The 23,485-nt window shown below is 42.9% G+C and overlaps 1 protein-coding gene across 2 annotated transcripts in view; it reads left to right on the top strand.

Annotated features, from left to right (window-relative positions):
• abtb2b (ankyrin repeat and BTB (POZ) domain containing 2b) overlaps positions 1-23,485 on the top strand; it is a 147,068-nt gene that overhangs the window by 91,762 nt on the left and 31,821 nt on the right. For both annotated transcript variants that reach the window (XM_041837619.2, XM_041837618.2), the window contains exon 3: positions 21,401-21,611. In XM_041837619.2, coding sequence (XP_041693553.2) covers positions 21,401-21,611 — 211 coding nt within the window. The remainder of the gene's footprint in view (positions 1-21,400; positions 21,612-23,485) is intronic.

Genomic DNA, 23,485 nt, shown 5'->3' with positions numbered 1-23,485 from the left:
ATACTGATAATACCGTAAATCCCGGGATGAGAGAAGGACGGAATGACGATATGAAAATCTGGATACTGCCCACGCCTAGGATACAGTGTTTGGATATTGCTAACCTTCCCACAACATTCCCACATACTGTAAGACGGGTCTGTCTTGTCTGTGTCTTTCTGCCTGTCTGTCCATCTTTCTTTCTTTCTCTCTGTCTCTCTGTCTCTCTCTCGCTGTCTCTCTCTCCCTCTCTCTCTCTCTGTCGCTCTGTTTTTCAATCTCTATATATTTTGTTTTTCTGAGTAAATAACATTTAATTTCAAGGAATTAAAAAGTTCCTTGTTGAAAATGAATAACACTTTTCAATCAGAATTTCATTGGACATTCCTGGAATGAAATGGAATTGAACCCTGCTCTTTGTATCCCCCTTATCAGAGATGGAAGGAAGCACGGGGCCTCAGCGAGATAGTATTAAGTCTACATAGTAGACCGTCATTGTAAATAAGAATTTGTTCTCAACTGACTTGCCTAGTTAAATAAAGGTTAAATAAATCAAATTAAAATACATAGAGGAAGGAGTCTGTGTCTACTCCATTGTGATGACAACCAGGTTATCCTTGATAATAAAAGACATCTGGAGTTTGTCTCCTGGTTGTCCCACATCCCAACCCATCAAACCACATAGAAAATGCTCAGACTGAGATGGGCCCAATAATGAAACCTTGGCTGCGTCCCAAATGGCACCCTATTCCCTACACTAGTACTCGAGGACCACGGTTGGGAAACACTGCCCTACACTGTAAAAAAATATGTGTTGATTCAACTTACAATAGTTTGTTAGCAGGCTGCTGTCAAGTCCAATACAGATTTTGTGTGGAGTTCACTTCATCTAAAGTTACTTCAACCTAGTAAAGTAAGTGAAACTGACACATTTTGATTGAATAACTTGTTGAGTGAACTTGATGCTTTGCCTAAAGATCTTACTATTGGCAATTTGGCACTCCTGCACATTGTATTAACATAAATAGTCCAAAAAAGAATAAGTAAAAGCCCTGTGTGATTAAAAAAAATACAATATATACAGTACCAGTCAAAAGTTTGGACACACCTACTTATTCAAGGGTTTTTCTAGATTTTTACTATTTTCTACATTTTAGAATAATAGTGAAGACATCAAAACTATGAAATAACACATATGGTAATCATATACTAACCAAAAAAGTGTTAAACAAATGAAAATATATTTTATATTTAAGATTCTTCAAATAGCCACCTTTTGCCTTTATGACAGCTTTGCACATTCTTTGCATTCTCTCAACCAGCTTCACCTGGAATGCTTTTCCAACGGTCTTGAAGTTCACACATACAGTTGAAGTCGGAAGTTTACATACACTTAGGTTGTAGTCATTAAAACTCGTTTTTCAACCAATCCACAAATGTCTTGTTAACAAACTATAGTTTTGGCAAGTCGGTTAGGACATCTACTTTGTGCGTGACACAAGTAATTTTTTTTACAGACAGATTATTTCACTTATAATTCACTGTATCACAATTGCAGTGGGTCAGAAGTTTACATACACTAAGTTGACTGTGCCATTAAACAGCTTGGAAAATTCCAGAAAATGATGTCATGGCTTTAGAAGCTTCTGATAGGCTAATTGACATCATTTGAGTCAATTGGAGGTGTACCTGTCGATGTATTTCAAGGCATACCTTCAAACTCTGTGCCTCTTTGCTTGACATAATGGGAAAATCAAAAGAAATCAGCCAAGACCTCAGAAAAAAATTTGGTTCATTCTTGGGAGCAATGTTCAAATGCCTGAAGGTACCACGTTCATCTGTACAAACAATAGTACGCAAGTAAAAACACCATGGGACCACACAGCTGTCATACCGCTCAGGAAGGAGACGCATTCTATCTCCTAGAGATGAACGTACTTTGGTGCGAAAAGTGCAAATAAATCCCAGAACAACAGCACAGGACCTTGTGAAGATGCTTGAGGAAACAGGTGCAAAAGTATCTATATCCACAGTAAAACGAGTCCTATATCGACATAACCTGAAAGGCTGCTCAGCAAGGAAGAAGCCACTGCTCCAAAACCGCCATAAAAAAGCCAGACTACGGTTTGCAACTGCACATGGGGACAAAGATCGTACTTTTTGGAGACATGTCCTCTGTTCTGATGAAACAAAAATAGAACTGTTTGGCCATAATCACCATCGTTATGTTTGGAGGAAAAAGGGGGTCGCTTGCAAGACGAAGAACACCATCCCAACCGTGAAGCACGGAGGTGGCAGCATCATGCTGTGGGGGTGCTTTGCTGCAGGAGGGACTGGTGCACTTCACAAAATAGATGGCATTATGAGGAAGGAAAATTATGTGGATATATTGAAGCAACATCTCAAGACATCAGTCAGGAAGTTAAAGCTTGGTCGCAAATGGGTCTTCCAAATGGACAATGACCCCAAGCATACTTCCATAGTTGTGGCAAAATGGCTTAAGGACAACAAAGTCAAGGTATTTGAGTGGCCATCACAAAGCCCTGACCTCAATCCTATAGAACATTTGTGGGCAGAACTGAAAAAGCGTGTGCGAGCAAGGAGGCCTACAAACCTGACTCAGTTACACCAGCTCTGTCAGGAGGAATGGGCTAAAATTCACCCAACTTATTGTGGGAAGCTTGTGGAAGGCTACCTGAAAAGTTTGACCCAAGTTCAAAAATGTAAAGGCAATGCTACCAAATACTAATTGAGTGTATGTAAACTTGTAAACTTCCGACTTCAACTGTATGTTGAGCACTTGTTGGCTGCTTTTCCTTCACTCTGCCGTCCGACTCATCCCAAACCATCTCAATTGGGATGAGGTTGGGGGATTGTGGAGGCCAGGTCATCTAATGCAGCACTCCATCACTCTCCTTCTTGATAAAATAGCTCTTACACAGCCTGGAGTTGTGTTGGGTCATTGTCCTGTTGAAAAACAAATGATAGTCCCACTTAGCCCAACCCAGATGGGATGGCATATCCTATCTAAATAAATCACAGACAGTGTCACCAGGAAAGCACCCTCACACGATAACACCTCCTCCTCCATGCTTTACGGTGGGAACTACACATGCGGAGATAATCCGTTCACCCACACCGCGTCTCACAAAGACACGGCGGTTGGAACCAAAAATCTCCAATTTGGATGCCAGAAGAAAATAAAACATTTCCACCGGTCTGATGTCCATTGCTCGTGTTTCTTGGTCCAAGCAGGTCTCTTCTTCTTATTGGTGTCCTTTAGTAGTGGTTTCTTTGCAGCAATTCGACCATAAAGGCCTGATTCACACAGTCCCCTCTGAACAGTTGATGTTGAGATGTGTCTCTGACTTGAACATTATTTGGGCTGCAATTTCTGAGGCTGGTAACTCTAATGAAGTTACTTTGAAGAAACTTTCAAAGTCCTTGAAATTGACTGACCTTCATGTCTTAAAGTAATGACGGACTGTCATTTCTCTTTGCTTATTTGAGCTGTTCTTGCCATAATATGGACTTGGTCTTTTACCAAATAGGGCTATCTTCTGTATACCCCTCCTACCTTGTCACAACGCAACTGTTTGTCTCAAACGCATTAAGAAGGAAAGAAATTCCAAAAATTAACTTTTAAGAAGGCACACCTGTTAATTGAAATGAATTCCAGAGGACTACCTCATGAATCTGGTTGAGAGAATACCAAGAGTGTGCAAAGCTGTCATCAAGGCAAAGGGTGGCTATTTGAAGAATCTCAAATATAAAATATATATTGATTTGTTTAACACTTTATTGATTACTACATGATTCCATATATGTTATTTCATAGTTTTGATATCTTCACTATTATTCTACAATGTAAAAAATAGTAAAAATAAAGAAAATCCCTGGAATGAGTAGGTGTGTCCAAACTTTTGACTGGTACTGTGTATATATATATACCAGAAAATTGTATTAGTCAAATTTCACTTATTCTTGAGCTAGTCATTATTAAATATATATATATATACTTTTATTTTTAAATAATGACTAGCTCAAGAATAAGTGAAAATTGACTAATACAATTTTCTGGTATATATATATACACAGTACCAGTCAAAAGTTTGGACACACCTACTCATTCCAGGGATTTTCTTTATTTTTACTATTTTTTACATTGTAGAATAATAGTATTTTGTTGCATTACAACCTGTAATTTAAATGGATTTTTATTTGGATTTAATGTAATGGACATACACAAAATAGTCCAAATTGGTGAAGTGAAATTACAAAAATTACTTGTTACAAAAAAGTTTAGAAAATCAATAACGGAAAAGTGGTGCGTGCATATGTATTCACCCCCATTGCTATGAAGCCTCTAAATAAGATCTGGTGCAACCAATTACCTTCAGAAGTCACATAATTAGTTAAATAGTCCACCTGTGTGCAATCTAAGTGTCACATGATCTGTCACATGATCTCAGTATATATACACCTGTTCTGAAAGGATCCAGAGTCTGCAACATCACTAAGCAAGGGGCACCACAAAGCAAGAGGCACCATGAAGACCAAGGAGCTCTCCAAACAGGTAAGGGACAAAGTTGTTGAGAAGTACAGATCAGGGTTGGGTTATAAAAAAAAATGGACATCCCACGGAGCACCATTAAATCCATTATTAAAAAATTGAAAGAATATGGCACCAGAACAAATTTGCCAAGAGAGGGCCGCCCACCAAAACTCACGGATCAGGCAAGGAGGGCATTAATCAGAGAGGCAACAAAGAGACCAAAGATAACCCTGAAGGAGCTGCAAAGCTCCACAGCTGAGATTAGAGTATCTGTCCATAGGACCACTTTAAGCCATACACTCCACAGCGCTGGGCTTTACAGAAGAGTGGCCAGAAAAAAGCAATTGCTTAAAGAAAAAATAAGCAAACACGTTTGGTGTTCGGCAAAAGGCATGTGGGAGACTCCCCAAACATATGGAAGAAGGTACTCTGTTCAGATAACACTAAAATTGAGCTTTTTGGCCATCAAGGAACATGCTATGTCTGGCGCAAACCCAACACCTCTCATCACCCCGAGAACGCCATCCCCACAGTGAAGCATGGTGGTGGCAGCATCATGCTGTGGGGATGTTTTTCATTGGCAGGGACTGGGAAACTGTTTAGAATTGAAGGAATGATTGATGGCGCTATATATAGGGAAATTCTTGAGGGAAACCTGTTTCAGTCTTCCAGAGATTTGAGGCTGGAACGGAGGTTCACCTTCCAGCAGGACAATGATCCTAAGCATACTGCTAAAGCAACACTCACGTGGTTTAAGTGGAATCTGTGGTATGACTTAAAGATTGCTGTACACCAGCGGAACCCATCCAACTTTAAGGAGCTGGAGCAGTTTTGTCTTGAAGAATGGGCAAAAATCCCAGTGGCTAGATGTGCCAAGCTTATAGAGACATACCCCAAGAGACATGCAGCTGTAATTGCTGCAAAAGGTGGCTCTACAAAGTATTGACTTTGGGGGGGCAATTTGCTGTGACTTTATAATTGTAGAGTAACAGCTTATGGTGTGTTGTATATCTTCCTTAGGCATTTCATCACTTTAACTAAAGCAATCAAATATAACTATAGTGGATTATAAGTATGCTATAACACACCATAACAAAGATTATGATGAAGTAATAAGGATGTGATGCTCGTTGACAAAACGTTAGAAATGCGTCACACTGATGGTCATTATAATGCAGTATGATCCTTGAGGAAAAAGTGACCAGCAATTATGAAGCACTATGTTGCTGTACATTATAAGTAAATATGAGTATACTTATAATGCTTTAGGAGTATTGGTATACGGAATTATGGGTCTATATGAGTCTTTATGTGTGTCTATAACTATGCTTATACTGTATTATTACTCTATCCTAGTGCATTATTATTATTATTATTATTATTATTATTATTATTTACATGTGGTTGTTTTTTTACCTTCGTTGAATGCACTAACTGAAGTCGCTCTGGATAAAAGAGTGCTGGGTATTATTGTAATAAGATCCTCCCCCCTAAAATAAGTTGAAGTCATCTGAACTTTACATTTTCAGTCAACACTACTGTTATGTTGCTTCAGTTGATTTGACTTCTTGGTTGTAAATTTCTAAGTTGAGTAAACATGTTGTTCTTAGCTGATTCAACTTTATTTCATAAATTAAGACACTGTTATATTGTTGTAGTTATCTTGACATTTTTTGTCAACAACTGTTATGTTGCTTCAGATGATTTGGCTTCATGGTTGTGAATTTCTAAAGTTGGGTAAACCCAGTTATTTGCTAACTTAATTTTATTTAATATGTTTTTACATTTTGAGTCAGTTGAAGTAAAAAAAATAAAAAATAAAAATAAAAACTCAACAAATTTAGTTGACCTAGCTAGATATAACGAGTCATTTTGACTGAATCTCAATGTATGTATATATTTGTCTTTACAGTGTATACAGTGCATTCAGAAAGTATTCAGACCCCTTGACTTTTTTCACATTTTGTTACGTTACAGCCTTATTCTAAAATTGATTAAATAGTTTTTTCCCCTCTTCAATCTATACACAATTCCCCATAATGACAAAGCAAAAACAGGGTTTTGTCCCGGAGCCACTCCTGCGTTGTCTTGGCTGTGTGCTTAGGGTCGTTGTCCTGTTGGAAGGTGAACCTTCACCCCAGTCTGAGGTCCTGAGCGCTCTGGAGCAGGTTTTCATCAAGGATCTCTCTGTACTTTGCTCCGTTCATCTTTCCTTCGATGCCAATTTGGAACATCCCTTTTCTCATATAGCTGGTGTCAGCAGAAAACCAGCTCAATCTATGGAACCAGTGTGAGCTGTGAGGGAAATCTAGAAGAACTGTTGAGATTTAAACTGAGGACGTTGAGTTGCGATTTTTCCAGGCATTGGCTATTTCAAGGCGCTCTTGAATGTGATACAGTGTGTGAAGGGCTCTCTCTGTTGGCAGTAAACGTCACACACACACATACTGTACTCTACTGTACCTGTGGGGGTTTGTTTAGAGTCAGGGCTGGCAGGGGTGAAAAGAGTCCATAGGGAGGGACGGGAATGGGAAAGTGGAAGACTGAGGAGTAGAGGGATAATGATGGAGGGGAGAGGAGGGGGGATAGAAGGCTGAGGGGTAAAGGTAGAAGATGGAGAAGGGGGTGTGTGTATAGAGGGAATAATAGAGTGAGGGAGGGGTGGCGATGGAAAGGTAGAGGATGGGGGTGTGGAGGAAGGGAAGGATAGAGTGAGGGAGTGGAAGTGATGGAAAGGTGGAGGGGTGAGGATTGAGAGTGTAGGGGGGCTGAGGGTGAGGAGGGGTAGGTTTCCTTTTCGTAATTGACTGAACACTCTGCTGTTTGTCCCTACAAGACAAGGCTACGTTCATACACACATAGGAAAAAAATGTATGCTCACACACACAAACACAAAATAAGATGGCGCCATATCCTATGGGTTACAGTCTTGCGAGCGCCGACTGGAAAAGGGGCAGGAGATTGGGAGTACTGGTGAGCCCAAGGTGAAGGGAAAACCGCCCACCACTTCAGTCCATTTTACTGGGCAATATTCAGTCATTTGACAACAAGATGGATGACCTTTGCTCACAGATAGACATTCGTAATTGCAATATCATCTGTTCAACTAAAACTTGGATCTCGGATGAGTCAATCCCCATGGCTTTCACACTCAACAAATTGTTAATGCATCAAGGGAACAGGACTTTGGCTTCAGGGAAATCCAGAGGGGTAGATGTGTGTTTCTACATCAACAACAGATGGTGTGCAGACTCTAGCGTAGTGACAGTCTCATCCTACTGTTCAGCCGACCTGGAATACTTGATGGTCAAATGTCGACCCTTCTATCTCCCGAGAGAGGTTTCATCTGTTATAGTCACAGCTGTTTATATCCAACCTCAGGCCGACACTGTGCTGGTTCTCAATGATCTGTACGAGGCTCTAAACAAGCAGGAAAACTGCGCACCCAGAGGCTGCTCTGATTGTATCTGGGGATTTTAACGCTGCGTCACTGAAACACGTGATGCCGAACTTTTACCTACACGTTTCCTTCGCCACGAGAGGCGCTAAAGTTTTAGACCACTGTTGCACGACACACTAGCAAGCTTACAAGGCCCTCCTTCAACCCCCCTTTGGTAAATCTGATCACGATACTGCTACTTCCTGTTTACAGTCAAAAGCTCAAGCTGGAAGTACCCGTGGCGTGCTTGATTGAGAAATGGTCCGTTAAGGCAGAGGCTAGGTTACAAGACTGCTTTGCTAGCACGGACTGGAATATTTTCCGTGACTCCGCCGATGACATTGACGAGCTTACGACCTCCGTCACCGTCTTCATAAGGAAGTGCATTGACAATGTTGTCCCCACAGTGAACGTTAGCTGCTTTCCCAACCAAAAACCCTGGATTAATATTGAGATATGTGCCAAGCTAAAGGACAGGGCCGGCGCATATAAGGCTATAGTAGCTAACCCTGAGTCTACAGTTCGATGCTACGAACGCGTACAAGAAGTTACTCCAAGAGCTCCGCTGAGCCACCAAACACGCAAAAAGACAATACAGGAAAAAGGTGAAATCCTACTACACCGGCTCCGACGCTCGTCGCATGTGGCAAGGACTACATTCTATTATGGATTATAAAAGAGGACCTAGCCGTGAGCTACCAAACGATGGCTCTCTACCAGACGATTTGATCTCGCTCTCTGAGTAAATCATTTTAAAAAGGTTAACACTCGTAAAGCTGCAGGGCCAGACGATATTACAGGGCGTGTCCTCAGGGCATGTGCTGACCAGCTGGCAGGCGTCTTCACTGACATTTTCAACTTCTCCTTCTCCCAGTCTGTAATCCCCACGTTTCAAGCTGACTACCATCATTCCTGTTCCCCAAAACTCTAAGGCAACCTGTCACAAAGACTACCGCCCTGTAGCACTAACATCTGTAATCATGAAGTGCTATGAAAAGCTGGTCATGGCACACATCAACTATATCATCCCAGACACCCTGGACACACACCAATTTGCATACCGCCCCAACAGATCCACAGACAACACGATCTCAATTGCACTCCACAATTCCTTCTCCCATCTAGATAAGAGGAATACCTATGTGAGAATGCTTTTCATCAACTGCAGCTCAGCGTTCAACACCATAGTGCCCTCCAAGCTCGTCACCAAGCTCTGGACCCTGGGACTGAACACCTCCCTTGGACTTCCTGACGGGCTGACCCCAGATATCGAGGGTAGGCAACAACACCTTCGCCACACTGAGCCTCAACTCGGGGACCCCCCCAGGTGTGTGTGCTTAGCCTCCTTCTGTACTCCCTGTTTACCCAAGACTGCAGGGGGAGCAGGTGCAGTGGAGATGGTCAAGAGCTTCAAGGTCCTCAGCGTCCACACCACAGAGGACTTAACATGGTCCTCTCATACAAGCACAGTCGTAAAGAAGGCACGACAGCGCCTCTTCCCCCTCAGGAGACTGAATAGATTTGGCATGGCACCTCAAATCCTCAATTAATTTTACAGGTGTACCATCGAAAGCGTCCTGACTGGCTGTATCACCGCCTGGTATGGCAACTGCTCCGCCCACAACCGCAAGGTGGTGCTGACGGCCCAGCGCATCACTAGGGGCAAGCTCTCTTCCATGAGCTGTTCTCTCTGCTCCCATCCGGCAGGCGGTACCGGAGCATCGGGTCGAGGACCAGCACTCCGAAAGAGCCTATTTCCCCAGGCCGTAAGACTGTTGAATAGCATAAAACTGGTGAATAGCTGACGACCCCTGCCCTCCCTCTCTCCCACAGACTATCTGCACTGACTACCTGCACGGACTCAGGTCTCTACCTCTCAGCCACACACACCTACACTGACACTCTTCACATTCACGCATACACACATACCCACATACACACACTCTCAATCACTCCAGTACCCGCGCATAGGGTTGCAAAGCTACCAGTAATTTACCAAAGTTACCAGAATCTTCAGTAATTTGGGTAATTAACAGAAAATCTATGGCAATCTATCGTAACTTTGGTAATTTATTGCAGACACCTGTGAAAATCTGAAGTACCCAAAAGGGCCACTTGATGTCTTGTGATACCAAAATCCTGGTAGTTTACTGGTAATATACCCTCCCTTTGCAACCCTACCCCTACACATTGTAATAACAGTACTGGCACTGTTCTGACCTGTATATACTGTAAGACCTGTAACTGCGTTCTCGTGGTTCTTCTCTCGCAGTTCACATAAGTTTTATTTATTCTCTATATTACTACCTTTATTGTGTATTTTTGGGAAAGAGCTTGCAAGTTAAGCATTTCACTGTACTGTATCCTGTGCATGTGACAATACAACTTGAAACACACACATACACACATACTCACACACACACACTCTGGCTGTTAGTCGGGTATTTAAGAAAAAAACACACACACACTCTTTCCCTCTCTGAGTGCACTCTTTGTGTAATGTATCTCCTGTGCTACGGCGCTGGTCTGAGCTCTCGGCTGGCACTCTACAGACCTCCACACACACATGGGGTTGGCACGCCTTGCCCAGGAGACAGGGCAGACACTGGGACATCTGTATGGAAGCAGCCAGCCCTCCTGGAGTCCTGGGCTGGACTGAATTGGACTTGGCTGACCGAGCGGGCGCACACACAAACTAAACATGGAGCCTTGTGGAGGGCAGTGTTTTTTTTTTTTCTCAACCAGTGAGAAATAAAATAAAAAAGCTGGTGGATAGGGGAAATAGTTGTTTTTTATATTGTATTTAAGGGTATGCCACAATTCAAAAAAGGTTAATAACTCATGGTATATTTGCGTATACCAGTATACTAGGATAGAGTACGATGGCAACCATAAGTTAAAGCATGATCCTAAAGGTTACTACAAGCTTCACTCCGTTGGTCTATGTGTGTGCGAGCACGTGGGTGGAGTGGGATTTTTTGGAGTAGTGGACACCTTTTGGTAACATGATATAGCAGCAACAAAAAAAAGATGTGTATTTTAATTTTGTGAAAGCAAGGAAGAGTCATCTTCTCTTGCTATTAGTAGCTAGCTGGCAGCCTGGCAAAAAAATATAGCAAGATAGCTAGCCTTTTTAGCTTCCCACATCTCCATGTGAAATATCTGATTTATTCTGCCGGTGTAACCTTAAACATTATCCCAGTTTGATATGCTGCTTGTGTAGTCATTCCCATATCAGGTAAAACTAGAACGTCATCTTGTTTTGGTCACGGAGAAAAAAACACATGGCTAGCTAGTTGGCTACAGCAGATTCTACCATTTCACAGTAGCCTGTAATCACTAGTTATTACTTCTAAACAAAATACAATTTTGGGTGGATTCTGCAACACTCCGAATATTGCGTCTGCATAAAGCTTGTAGTAAGCTTAACATGACAAAAGCAGAGGGTGAGACAGGGACAGAAACGGAGAGAGACACAGAGAGGCAAAGTGAATAACATAATGAGGTAGGTTGGGGTAGTAGCTCATAATCCCCCTAAATCTTCTAGAATGTTCTTGCGAGCCACTGAGTAAACAAACAGAAGTAATTGTTGTAGCCAGAATCCCAGTTGTAAACCAGCGGCAACCCAAAGGGATTTAGCTGTGGCCCACCACTGGTTCTCCAATCCACCATTTGGTAAACACTGGTGTTTGTATAAGAGAATGGCTTTGTTAGTGGAACATGGCGTGCTTGACACAGGCAAACGCTAAAGGGATAGACTATGGGCTATATTTTCATACTACAGAAATGACCATAAACCTCAATATAATCTGGCAGAGTGATTTAATTACAAACTTTTATTCAACAATGTGCCATATAAACTTAGTTTACTAAACTTTAGTGAAATAAAAGCCTCCTTATAATGCACATTATTGAAGACAAGTTTCAAATGATCACACTGCCAGATTATAATGATGTTTATGGTATTTTTGGGACATTGCACAATGCTTTTGCACTACAAGTAAAACATAGGATCACAGAGATTTAGGCTACATGTGGCTTACATGTCTTTAATTGAGAATTCACATCAACAAATACCTTATGTTGTTATTTCCTTACCATTATATCTAGTACAGCCACAACATTGTGAACTAGTATCCTAGTAGCGGTACAACATAAGATTCTACCGCACCATACTCCTTTACCCTACTGTTACTGGGTGGGTTGGGTTGTTGACATGTTTTGAACAGAAACAGCCTCATTGGCTCCCACGTTCTGAGGCAGGAATCCATCCAATATTACTTGGAATCCAAGAATGCTGTATTTCATATCCTCCAGACCTGTGGAGCTGAGCCCTGGAGCCCCAGGGGATATATCAGGGCTGGGAAGCCAAGGAGACGCTCTCCATTCTGAGGTAGAATTCCTCCGAGCCCCCATGGAGGGGGCCGGTTGGTGGGAACACAATTGAGCCCTTCAGCTACAAGTAGGCTCTGGCTTTTTTTGGAGGACTTGCCTCCCTATAGTACCCCTTCCCCAGCCCCCCTCTCCTCCTGGCCTCCAGGCATCCTCCCACTCAACGGTGATCAGGTTAGAGATTAACCTATAGGGGTAATTATGTTAAATGTGTGCTACATGATCCAAAACATGACCCTGCCTCCCACCCCCCATTACTCTCTCCCCTTCCCTTTCCCCCTCACGACGCCTGGCCTACTGTGGCGTGAGTTTCACCAGTCCCCTCTTCCCTTAGACGCCCACCTCCTTGGTCATGCACTAGGATGTTATCTCGTTCCCCTACTCTGGGTACTACCGGGGAGGTTATCTGGTGTGTGTGTGCGTGCGTCTGTGTGTGCACATGTGTGGGTTTTTGTGTATGTATGCCTGTCAGTGGAGGCTCCTCAGAGGAGGAAGGGGATGACCATCATCAAAATGTAAATAGTTTTTAGATAAAACTATACTAAATATATTCACGTCACCAAATAATTGATTAAAACTCACTGTTTTGCAATGAAGGTCTACATTAGCCTCAAAAGCACTCTGGGGTAGCACTATGGTGTAGCAGGAGGACAGCTAGTTTCCGTCCTCCTCTGGGTACATTGACTACAAAACCTAGGAGGCTCATGGTTCTCACCCCCTTCCATAGACTTTGGGCTCCCGAGTGGAGCAGCTGTCTAAGGCACTGCATCTCAGTGCTTGAGGCGTTACTACAGACCCCCTGGTTCGATTCCAGGCTGTATCACAACCGGCCGTGATTGGGAGTCCCATAGGGCAGCGCACAATTGGCCCAGCATCGTCCGGGTTTGGCCGGTGTAGGCCGTCATTGTAAATATGAATTGGTTCTTAACTGACTTGCCTAGTTAAATAAAGGTAAAATAAAAAATAAATAAACATACTTACACTGTAATTATGACAAATTCCAGAGGACGTCCTCCAACCTATCAGAGCTTTTGCAGCATGAACTGACATGTTTTCCACCCAATCAATTGATCAGAGAATGAATCTAGTACTGAAAGCATAAGCTACAGCTAGCTACCACTGCAGTGCATAAAATGTGGTGAGTAGTTTTCTCAAAGAAAGATAAAGACAATAGTTGAACAGTTTTGAACAAATACATTTCTTCAAAACTGAAGGAGAAGAGAGAGAGAGAAAGCTTCCTATATTTCGTAGTATTTATTTTTACTTTCACTTACCTAGCTAGTGAATGCAGCTAGCTAGTTTAGCCTACACCTGGCTCAAACAGAGAGGGATGCTATGTTAGCTAGCTGGCTATGGCTATCCAACACTGGAACTCTTCCAAGTCAAGGTAAGCTTTTGGTTTTATTAATTTATTGCCACCGGGGCCCGCCGGTGTAACTGCTTGCTGTACACTATACTGCATGATTGTAGTGGGTTTATTAACACGTTAGTTCTAGTAGATAGCTATGTTGACTATGAAGTTAGGTGACAATGATGTAGGCAGTGGTTAGCGGTTAGCAGTTATGGTATGAAGGTTTTCGCCAGGTCAGAGACAGCTGTTGTATTGTGCACTGAAGTCCACAAGCGAAGGGAAAAGGTGAGAGGAGGAGAGCGCGTAGATGCGAGAAGGAATTATACAACGAGCATGTGGCTGCTATGAAAGTGAACTGTGTTTGCGGTGATCAGTGGTGTATTCATTCCGCGGATTCTGTTGAAAAACGTTTCTTAAACGGAAGCAAACGGAACGAAATGGGGATTAACATACCTGAATTTGTCCAATAGAAACTCTCATTTGCAACTGTTGAACTAATGATTATGCCTTAAATCAGCTAGATGCAAGAAAGAGTGTGTAAGACGGTATTGAATGGGTCACTGTATGGATTACAACATTTCTTATCTCGACCTGTTGTAGCAACCTCATGATGGGTATAGGGGACATTTGAGTATCATGTAGTAGCCTAAACCTATCGATGTTACATTGAGCTGGGTGAATGGAAAATGTATTACAGCTCATTTTAAAAAATGGTCTCCCTCTCATCTTAAATGGCACTGACCGCCACTGATACCTGTGTATCCCTGTGTATGTGTGTGGGTCTCTGTGAGTTTCACAGTGTACACACACAGGGGAAAGTCATCAGCTACTGAATGAACCGTCTCCATGTGGCGGTTTATGCCTACTCAGCTCCGAACGTGGGCGGACAAATAACTTAAAAAAAAAAAAGATACTACTTCCATATGTACAGTGATTCCTCAATTAACAGTTTTGAGATTGTGCCGCAGGACTTAGAGGTAATTTGTGGTTTAGTACGTTACCCTGCGTCACTGCTTCATTGCTCCAGACCACCACAATGGGGAGTTAGAGCGCTGATTATGCTTTTGGGTCCCAAGGCGCTAATGTGTCTCTACCTGAATGAATGCTGTCAATTAATGGGCAATATAAACCAGATAGAAACGGATAATTGTGCATGACGTCAAAAATGAATTTTAATTAACTGAATGATGAGGATTAAGAAGAAGAGGGTGATTGAACATAGAACAATAGTGTAAGAATTGCTTTTCCACTCTCCCACACGCACACCTGAAAAAATACACATATTTTTCTGTTTCTACTTCATCAGAAGAAGCTGTAACTGGACTGTAGCATATTACTTACTAAAACTGTTGTTACACTAAGGTTTTTATTCTAAGTGAAACGAAAATGTTCAGTTATATTCCATGATATTCTTAAAATATATGTGTTGACTGAATATAAGCAGCAAATGATGTCTGCTAAATAAGCAAGTTGATAGCGCAGTCATATAGCCTCGGCACATACACATACAAATGACAACTACATCACACCTGCCCAGACTCACCTGCTCACAGCCCCATCTCCAGCGCCCGCATCACTCTCCGCCACATGGCCTCAAACTCCCCCATTTTGTTTCTCTCCGTCGCCCACACACACTTTCAACATGTGGATAATAAAGCATTTAAAGGCTGACATTGGTTGATTTTCAGTTTTTAAGTATACGTTTTTTCAAGATGATTGATGAGAAAAGTATCATCTAACCCATAGGGTATCTCACTGCACACTTATTTGCCATGTCTTGAAATATGCAGACAGGCGGGTTAAAAGTTTATTTCCATTGTAATACTTCTGACGGACAAATTTCTAACTCTACCCATAACTTTTGGACTTTATAACATTCCCAGAAGGCATGGATTATTGTAACCTAATTTAAAATGAACCTGCTAATCTAATTTAATTTACTGCAGGCCTAAGACCTATGTGTTTAACCTTCTGAATGAATGATTATATTGAAGATAGAAGCCACCTCTTAATGAGTTCCGAGAGCCGATACGTTAACCAACAAAATAATATAAATGTATTTAGCCTAATTGTTTTTATGACTACAGACAGTAGGCTATTATTCCTATTTTCCTGCTTTAATTAATTTGTCTGCATGTCTATTCAACATTTGGCTAAAAAGAAACCATGCCATGAATTAAGAACGATATTATAATTTTTTCACAATGCAATGTGGCGCATTGACAACTCAAATCGCTTTGAAGAGCCTTCTAATATTAGATAACAAATAAATATACTAAAACAATAACTTCAAAAACAGTCCATTCATCACTGGATTTCTTCAAATTGTTGTGCAGGAAAAGGATGTCACCCACCGTGCCTGGTTGCAGGCTCGCAGCTGGCTTCTCTCTGAAACCACACATCCATCTGTAGGTGATGCTTTATCTTTTGGAACCACACAATTACCAGATGGACAGTAGGCCTCTTGAAGCAATAGAGAAACTCAACAAGATCCACAAGTATTCTTCCACAATAGCTGGCCTTATGTTATCTGCAGTTTTGAGCTGCACTGTCCCACTCCGTGGTGGATAACATGTAATGGGTTGTAAGGCACAAGTATCCTACTTTTCGAAAATCGTCAGTCCACATGTCAAGTGTAATTGCGCCATTGTAATTACCCAAGTTCTCTCTCAACTCCGGGACCACCCACCGGCTGATTTTTTTTTTGCCTGATGCAGGACTCTAGTGCGATAGGAGAGAGACTGATTGAAATATTCACACCTCCATTCATTTACAAAAGGATAGTCTAATAGCTCGGCTAGGTGTGAAAAATCCCCCAATTGGTGACAAAGTTTAGACTACCGATAGTCAGTCAGTCAGAGTTGAGTCCTATTGTAAAGTGTAGCCTAATGGCCAAAAAAGGGCCAACTTGCAATGTCGTCTAAAGTTTTTGATCGTGTTTGATCATCCTGTGGTGGCCGAGAGGAGGGTGAGCGTCTAGTCTGACTATGCCAGGGATCTAGGACCGCCTCGGAGTTCGCCCTGGAGTTCCGGACCATTGCGGCCTCCACCGGATGGAACGAGTCGGCTCTGGTCACCGTTTTCTGCAGCGGACTGCAGGAGGGAAGTACTGTTTCACTGTACTTCCCAAACACCGTTTTGCACTGCTTGTAACCCACCTAAATCCAGATTAATAAAGTTTAAAAAACGATGTCTCTCTAGCCAACACTCTCAAGATGGAATCAAAGGGATAGTGGGAAGTTGAAATCCACCAGTGAGACCTGACTTCTCACCTACCATTTGTTGGTTGAATTATCTCAATAACCATGAAGCTACATTCCAAATCAAATCAAATCAAATTTTATTGGTCACATGCGCCGAATACAACAGGTGCAGACATTACAGTGAAATGCTTACTTACAGCCCTTAACCAACAGTGCATTTATTTTAAACAAAAAAGTAAGAATAAAACAACAACAAAAAAGTGTTGAGAAAAAAAGAGCAGAAGTAAAAATAAAGTGACAGTAGGGAGGCTATATATACAATAGAATAAAGTGACAGTAGGGAGGCTATATATACAGGGGGGTACCGTTGCATAGTCAATGTGCGGGGGCACCGGCTAGTTGAGGTAGTTGAGGTAATATGTACATGTGGGTAGAGTTAAAGTGACTATGCATAAATACTTAACAGAGTAGCAGCAGCGTAAAAAGTATGGGGTGGGGGGGGCAGTGCAAATAGTCCGGGTAGCCATGATTAGCTGTTCAGGAGTCTTATGGCTTGGGGGTAGAAGCTGTTGAGAAGTCTTTTGGACCTAGACTTGGCACTCCGGTACCGCTTGCCGTGCGGTAGCAGAGAGAACAGTCTATGACTAGGGTGACTGGAGTCTTTGACAATTTTGAGGGCCTTCCTCTGACACCGCCTGGTATAGAGGTCCTGGATGGCAGGGAGCTTTGCCCCTGTGATGTACTGGGCCGTACGCACTACCCTCTGTAGTGCCTTGCGGTCAGAGGCCAAGCAGTTGCCATACCAGGCGGTGATGCAACCAGTCAGGATGCTCTCGATGGTGCAGCTGTAGAATTTTTTGAGGATCTGAGGACCCATGCCAAATCTTTTTAGTCTCCTGAGGGGGAATAGGCTTTGTCGTGCCCTCTTCACGACTGTCTTGGTGTGTTTGGACCATGATAGTTCGTTGGTGATGTGGACACCAAGGAACTTGAAGCTCTCAACCTGTTCCACTACAGCCCCGTCGATGAGAATGGGGGGCGTGCTCAGTCCTCTTTTTTTTCCTGTAGTCCACAATCATCTCCTTTGTCTTGGTCACGTTGAGGGAGAGGTTGTTGTCCTGGCACCACACGGCCAGATCTCTGACCTCCTCCCTATAGGCTGTCTCATCGTTGTCGGTGATCAGGCCTACCACTGTTGTGTCGTCGGCAAACTTAATGATGGTGTTGGAGTCGTGCCTGGCCATGCAGTCATGGGTGAACAGAGAGTACAGGAGGGGGACTGAGCACGCACCCCTGAGGGGCCCCCGTGTTGAGGATCAGTGTGGCAGATGTGTTGTTACCTACCCTTACCACCTGGGGGCGGCCCGTCAGGAAGTCCAGGATCCAGTTGCAGAGGGAGGTGTTTAGTCCCAGGATCCTTAGCTTAGTGATGAGCTTTGAGGGCACTATGGTGTTGAATGCTGAGCTGTAGTCAATGAATAGCATTCTCACGTAGGTGTTCCTCTTGTCCAGGTGGGAAAGGGCAGTGTGGAGTGCGATAGAGATTGCATCATCTGTGGATCTGTTGGGGCGGTATGCAAATTGGAGTGGGTCTAGGGTTTCTGGGATTATGCTGTTGATGTGAGCCATGACCAGTCTTTCAAAGCACTTCATGGCTACAGACGTGAGTGCTACGGGTCGGTAGTCATTTAGGCAGGTTATCTTAGAGTTCTTGGGCACGGGGACTATGGTGGTCTGCTTGAAACATGTTGGTATTACAGACTCAGTCAGGGACATGTTGAAAATGTCAGTGAAGACACTTGCCAGTTGGTCAGCACATGCTCGGAGTACACGTCCTGGTAATCCGTCTGGCCCTGCGGCCTTGTGAATGTTGACCTGCTTAAAAGTCTTACTCACATCGGCTACGGAGAGCGTGATCACATAGTCGTCCGGAACAGCTGGTGCTCTCATGCATGCTTCAGTGTTGCTTGCCTCGAAGCGAGCATAGAAGTGGTTTAGCTCGTCTGGTAGGCTTGTGTCACTGGGCAGCTCGCGGCTGTGCTTCCCTTTGTAGTCTGTAATAGTTTTCAAGCCCTGCCACATCCGACGAGCGTCAGAGCCAGTGTAGTATGATTCAATCTTAGACCTGTATTGACTCTTTGCCTGTTTGATGGTTCGTCGGAGGTCATAGCGGGATTTCTTATAAGCGTCCGGGTTAGAGTCCCGTTCCTTGAAAGCGGCAGCTCTACCCTTTAGCTCAGTGCGGATGTTTCCTGTAATCCATGGCTTCTGGTTGGGGTATGTACGTACGGTCACTGTGGGGACGACATCATCGATGCACTTATTGATGAAGCCAGTGACTGATGTGGTGTACTCCTCAATGCTGTCTGAAGAATCCCGGAACATGTTCCAGTCTGTGCTAGCAAAACAGTCCTGTAGCTTAGCATCTGCGTCATCTGACCACTTTTTTATTAGCCGAATCACTGGTGCTTCCTGCTTCAGTTTTTGCTTATAAGCAGGAATCAGGAGGATAGAGTTATGGTCAGATTTGCCAAATGGAGGGCGAGGGAGAGCTTTGTATGCGTCTCTGTGTGTGGAGTAAAGGTGGTCTAGAGTTTTTTCCCCTCTGGTTGCACATTTAACATGCTGGTAGAAATTAGGTAGAACGGATTTAAGTTTCCCTGCATTAAAGTCCCCTGCTACTAGGAGCGCTGCATCTGGATGAGCGTTTTCCTGTTGATTAATGGCCTTGTACAACTCATTCAGTGCAATCTTAATGCCAGCATTGGTTTGTGGTGGTAAATAGACAGCTATGAAAAATATAGATGAAAACTCTCTTGGTAAATAGTGTGGTCTACAGCTTATCATAAGATACTCTACCTCAGGCGAGCAAAACCTTGAGACTTCCTTAGTATTTGATTTTGTGCACCAGCTGTTGTTTACAAATATACAGAGACCGCCACCCCTCGTCTTACCCGAGTCTGCCGTTCTGTCCTGCCGATGTAGCGTATAGCCTGCTAGCTGAATGTTATCATTGTCGTCGTTCAGCCACGACTCCGTGAAACATAAGATATTACAGTTTTTAATGTCCCGTTGGTAGGATAACCGTAATCTTAAATCGTCCATTTTATTCTCCAAAGCTTGAACGTTGGCTAATAGGATTGATGGGAGAGGCAGTTTACTCGTTCGCCGTCGGATCCTTACAAGGCACCCGGATCTGCGTCCACGATATCTCCGTCTCTTCCTCACGCGAATGACGGGGATCTGGGCCTTGTCGGGAGTCTGTAGAATATCCTTCGCGAACGCCTCGTTGAAGAAAAAGTGTTCGTCCAACGCGAGGTGAGTAATCGCTGTCCTGATATCCAGAAGCTCTCTTTGGTTATAAGAGACGATGGCAGAAACATTATGTACAAAATAAATTACAAATAACGCGGAAAAACACACATAATAGTACAATTGGTTAGAGGGCTGTAAAACGGCAGCCATCTTCTTCCGGCGCTGGTCTTCTGGAAGTGTTTGACCCTGGTGACTGGTGTAGTCTCACTGCACTTAGCCAGGGAATGGGAGTACTGACTATCACGCTGACCCAAACCAAACTCTGTTGGCTCAGATAGTTTATTTTCACATTGTCCTATTCAGCACAGTTCTAGCAACTATATGATGGATGTGTGTAAACAGGCCAGCTCAGTACAGCTTAGTTTGGCACCACTCAGTTCAGCTCAGTGTTGTGTGACTAGTCCATTGTCTGACTAGTCCATTAAGTGTGTACGTCACTAGTGATGAATGATTGTTTAGACTGAGTTGGTCTGGCTGTGCTTACTGGTAATGGCACTACTAATCAGTTAAGGAAAGAAAGGAATGTAATGGGTTAAGGAAAGAAAGGGGAAATCCTTGCTGGATGGCGTGGCTTTGGGGGCCAATGCTGAGTACTGCTGTGGTGGTAGATGTACTTACTTATTTTCCACCATAATTTGCAAATAAATTCATTAAAAATCCTACAATGTGATTTTCTGGATTTTCTTTTCTCATTTTGCCTGTCATAGTTGACGTGTAGCTATGATGAAAATTACAGGCCTCTCTCATCTTTTTAAGTGGGAGAACTTGCACAATTGGTGGCTGACGAAATACTTTTTTCCCCCACTGTAAGTCGCTCTGGATAAGAGCGTCTGCTAAATATGTAAAATGTAAATGTAAAAAATTTTGCGCAACAAGAGCTCATGGGCTCTCATTAAGTGTTTGATTAGATTTTCGAGACATTTTCATTGATGTCAGAGTTATTAGAGGGACAATAGAGTGCTGAGTACCAGTCAGTTAGCAAGTTTGGTAGGATACTTATGACCATCAGCAGCATCAGATCTTGGTGAAGCCTAATTATCGTGACTAAACGGTCACTTGGAATTTGACTGCCTTCGTCACCGCCGGTGTGGCGGTAATACGGTCAACGCAACAGCCCTTATATCACCTTCACCCTCATCATCTCCCTCCCCATGTCTCTTTCCTAGGTGACCTGGTGTCCAGAGCCATGCACCACATGCAGCGTTTGAGCTCCGTACGCCCGGGGCTCAGCCCGGCCCGCCACACCCGGCCCCAACAGATTGTCTCCTGGTTGCCCGACGCCCTACACACCCTCTATTACTTCCTCCGCTGCCCACAGATGGAGTCCATGGAGAACCCCAACCTAGATCCACCCAGGATGGCCCTCAGCAAGGAGAGGTAGGGGTTAGAAAATGGAGGATGGACGTTTGTATACGCACTCTCTCACACACACACACACACACAGAGACACACGTTTCATGCAAACACTCTCTCTTTCTTTCTTTCTCTCTCAGATACACACTGTCAAAAAGTTAGGGACATTTCAAAACAGAGCTATCTAGATGCAGAAATACAACAATAAACATATGAGTACAACAATAAACATATGAGTCTGTGACTGACACTGTTTCATTAAGAACTGAGAAAAGGCAAAGATGGCTACCCACAGTTCTCTCTTACACAGCTCACATTCACAAAGTACAGCACTTTATTAAAGAGCTCTAATCAACTTGTCATTAACTTTCTGATAACCCCTCCTCTTCCCACCAACCATTCACAACAGAGTCTACAAGCTTTTTATTCAGGTGCTAATGCTAGATGGGAGGGACAGGTAGTCATTACAGGTGTAAATGTTAGTCTACTGTAGACTATTTGAAAGATGTGAATTAGAGGAAGGGTTAGTGTATTTTAAGAGGTGCTAATGGGTTTTAACCCTGTCAGTGGCTCTTTTCATCTCTTATGGCTGGCTTCCCGGCTTTGAAGTTGAGGTCAAGGTAATTGTATGTTTTTAGAGTTATCTAATTGGTAGTGTCTGATTTAGTTTATTAGTAGTGTCTGAACAGGTATAGGCCTATAGCTGATTTGTGAGAGATTAGAGGTTCCATGACCATGTTGATAAATTGAACGCAGGCAGAGCTGAATGGTATGTGCTTATTGGACATTTCTCATCTGGTTTTGCCTCAGGACTCAAATTAAACCTGGTTGTCTCAGTCACGACCCAATATTCGCACTGTGAAAAGCCCTGCCAAAATGCAATCTGGAAAACTATTTTTAATACTATATTGATAGTAAATGTAGGAAGTATATGACAAGAGAACACCTTTTTTTGATGACGATTGTTAGTAAGCTCACTGGTTTAAGACCACAAAATCAACCAAAAAGTGCTGATAATAGTCTATATTGAAAATACTGTAATAAAAAAATAAATAATGTAGGTACATTTTATACACACTTTATACCTGGTTTTAGTCATTTAGGTTGAGACTAAATAAAGAAAAATAAGATAATCACTGCTCAAATAGGCCCTGTAGAGCTGTGGTTCTCTCTGGAGGTTACTGCTTGTGTTGTACGTGTGCCACTGAAAACAGGGCGTCGACTAGGACTGACTCACTACTGAGTCCACTATTTCCTGTCCTCCAGTAAGACGTGATAAAAGGCTGTATAAATATCAGCTCGCGTTGCTCATGTGGTCATTATTAAACTACATGTTGGTTCCCTTAGGTTGGTTTTCCAGGGTTCATGGATATGTTAGGGAAATAATGGGTGAAATTAGAAAGACAACGTTTTGAACCTGGTACATTTTAGGGTGGGAGGTGTGATGGTGTGTGAGTGTATGTGTTCATGTCTTCATACGTACAAGTGTCCTTCCTAAGTATTTCTATGCTATAGAGGTGAGGCCTGCCACGTGTGTGTGTATATTTAAAATGTCCGGAGAAATTGCTCCCGTATGTTCAAGGGTTAATGACACACTTAAGACTGTTGTATGGTGAGCTGTGTAAAGGTTTCGATGCACTCATGCATACAAAGTGGATGCTGCTCTCACTCACTACTCTAGTGTTTTTAGGCGTGTCGATCTCCGACTGGGTACACACTGGTTTAATCAGTGTTGTTTTTTAACATCATTTCAATACAATTTTGTTGAACCAACGTGGAATAGATGTTGAATTGATGTCTGTGCCTAGGGGACTGTGTGTGTTTTTTATTTGTGTTTATGATTGTACATGCATCCATGGGAGTGTTTGTGTTTGGGTATGGTAGGAGCAGTATGTGTG

The sequence above is a fragment of the Coregonus clupeaformis genome, chromosome 19, assembly GCF_020615455.1.
Source record: "Coregonus clupeaformis isolate EN_2021a chromosome 19, ASM2061545v1, whole genome shotgun sequence".
Classification (NCBI taxonomy): domain Eukaryota; kingdom Metazoa; phylum Chordata; class Actinopteri; order Salmoniformes; family Salmonidae; genus Coregonus; species Coregonus clupeaformis.
This window is presented reverse-complemented; position numbering and strand designations above follow the sequence as displayed.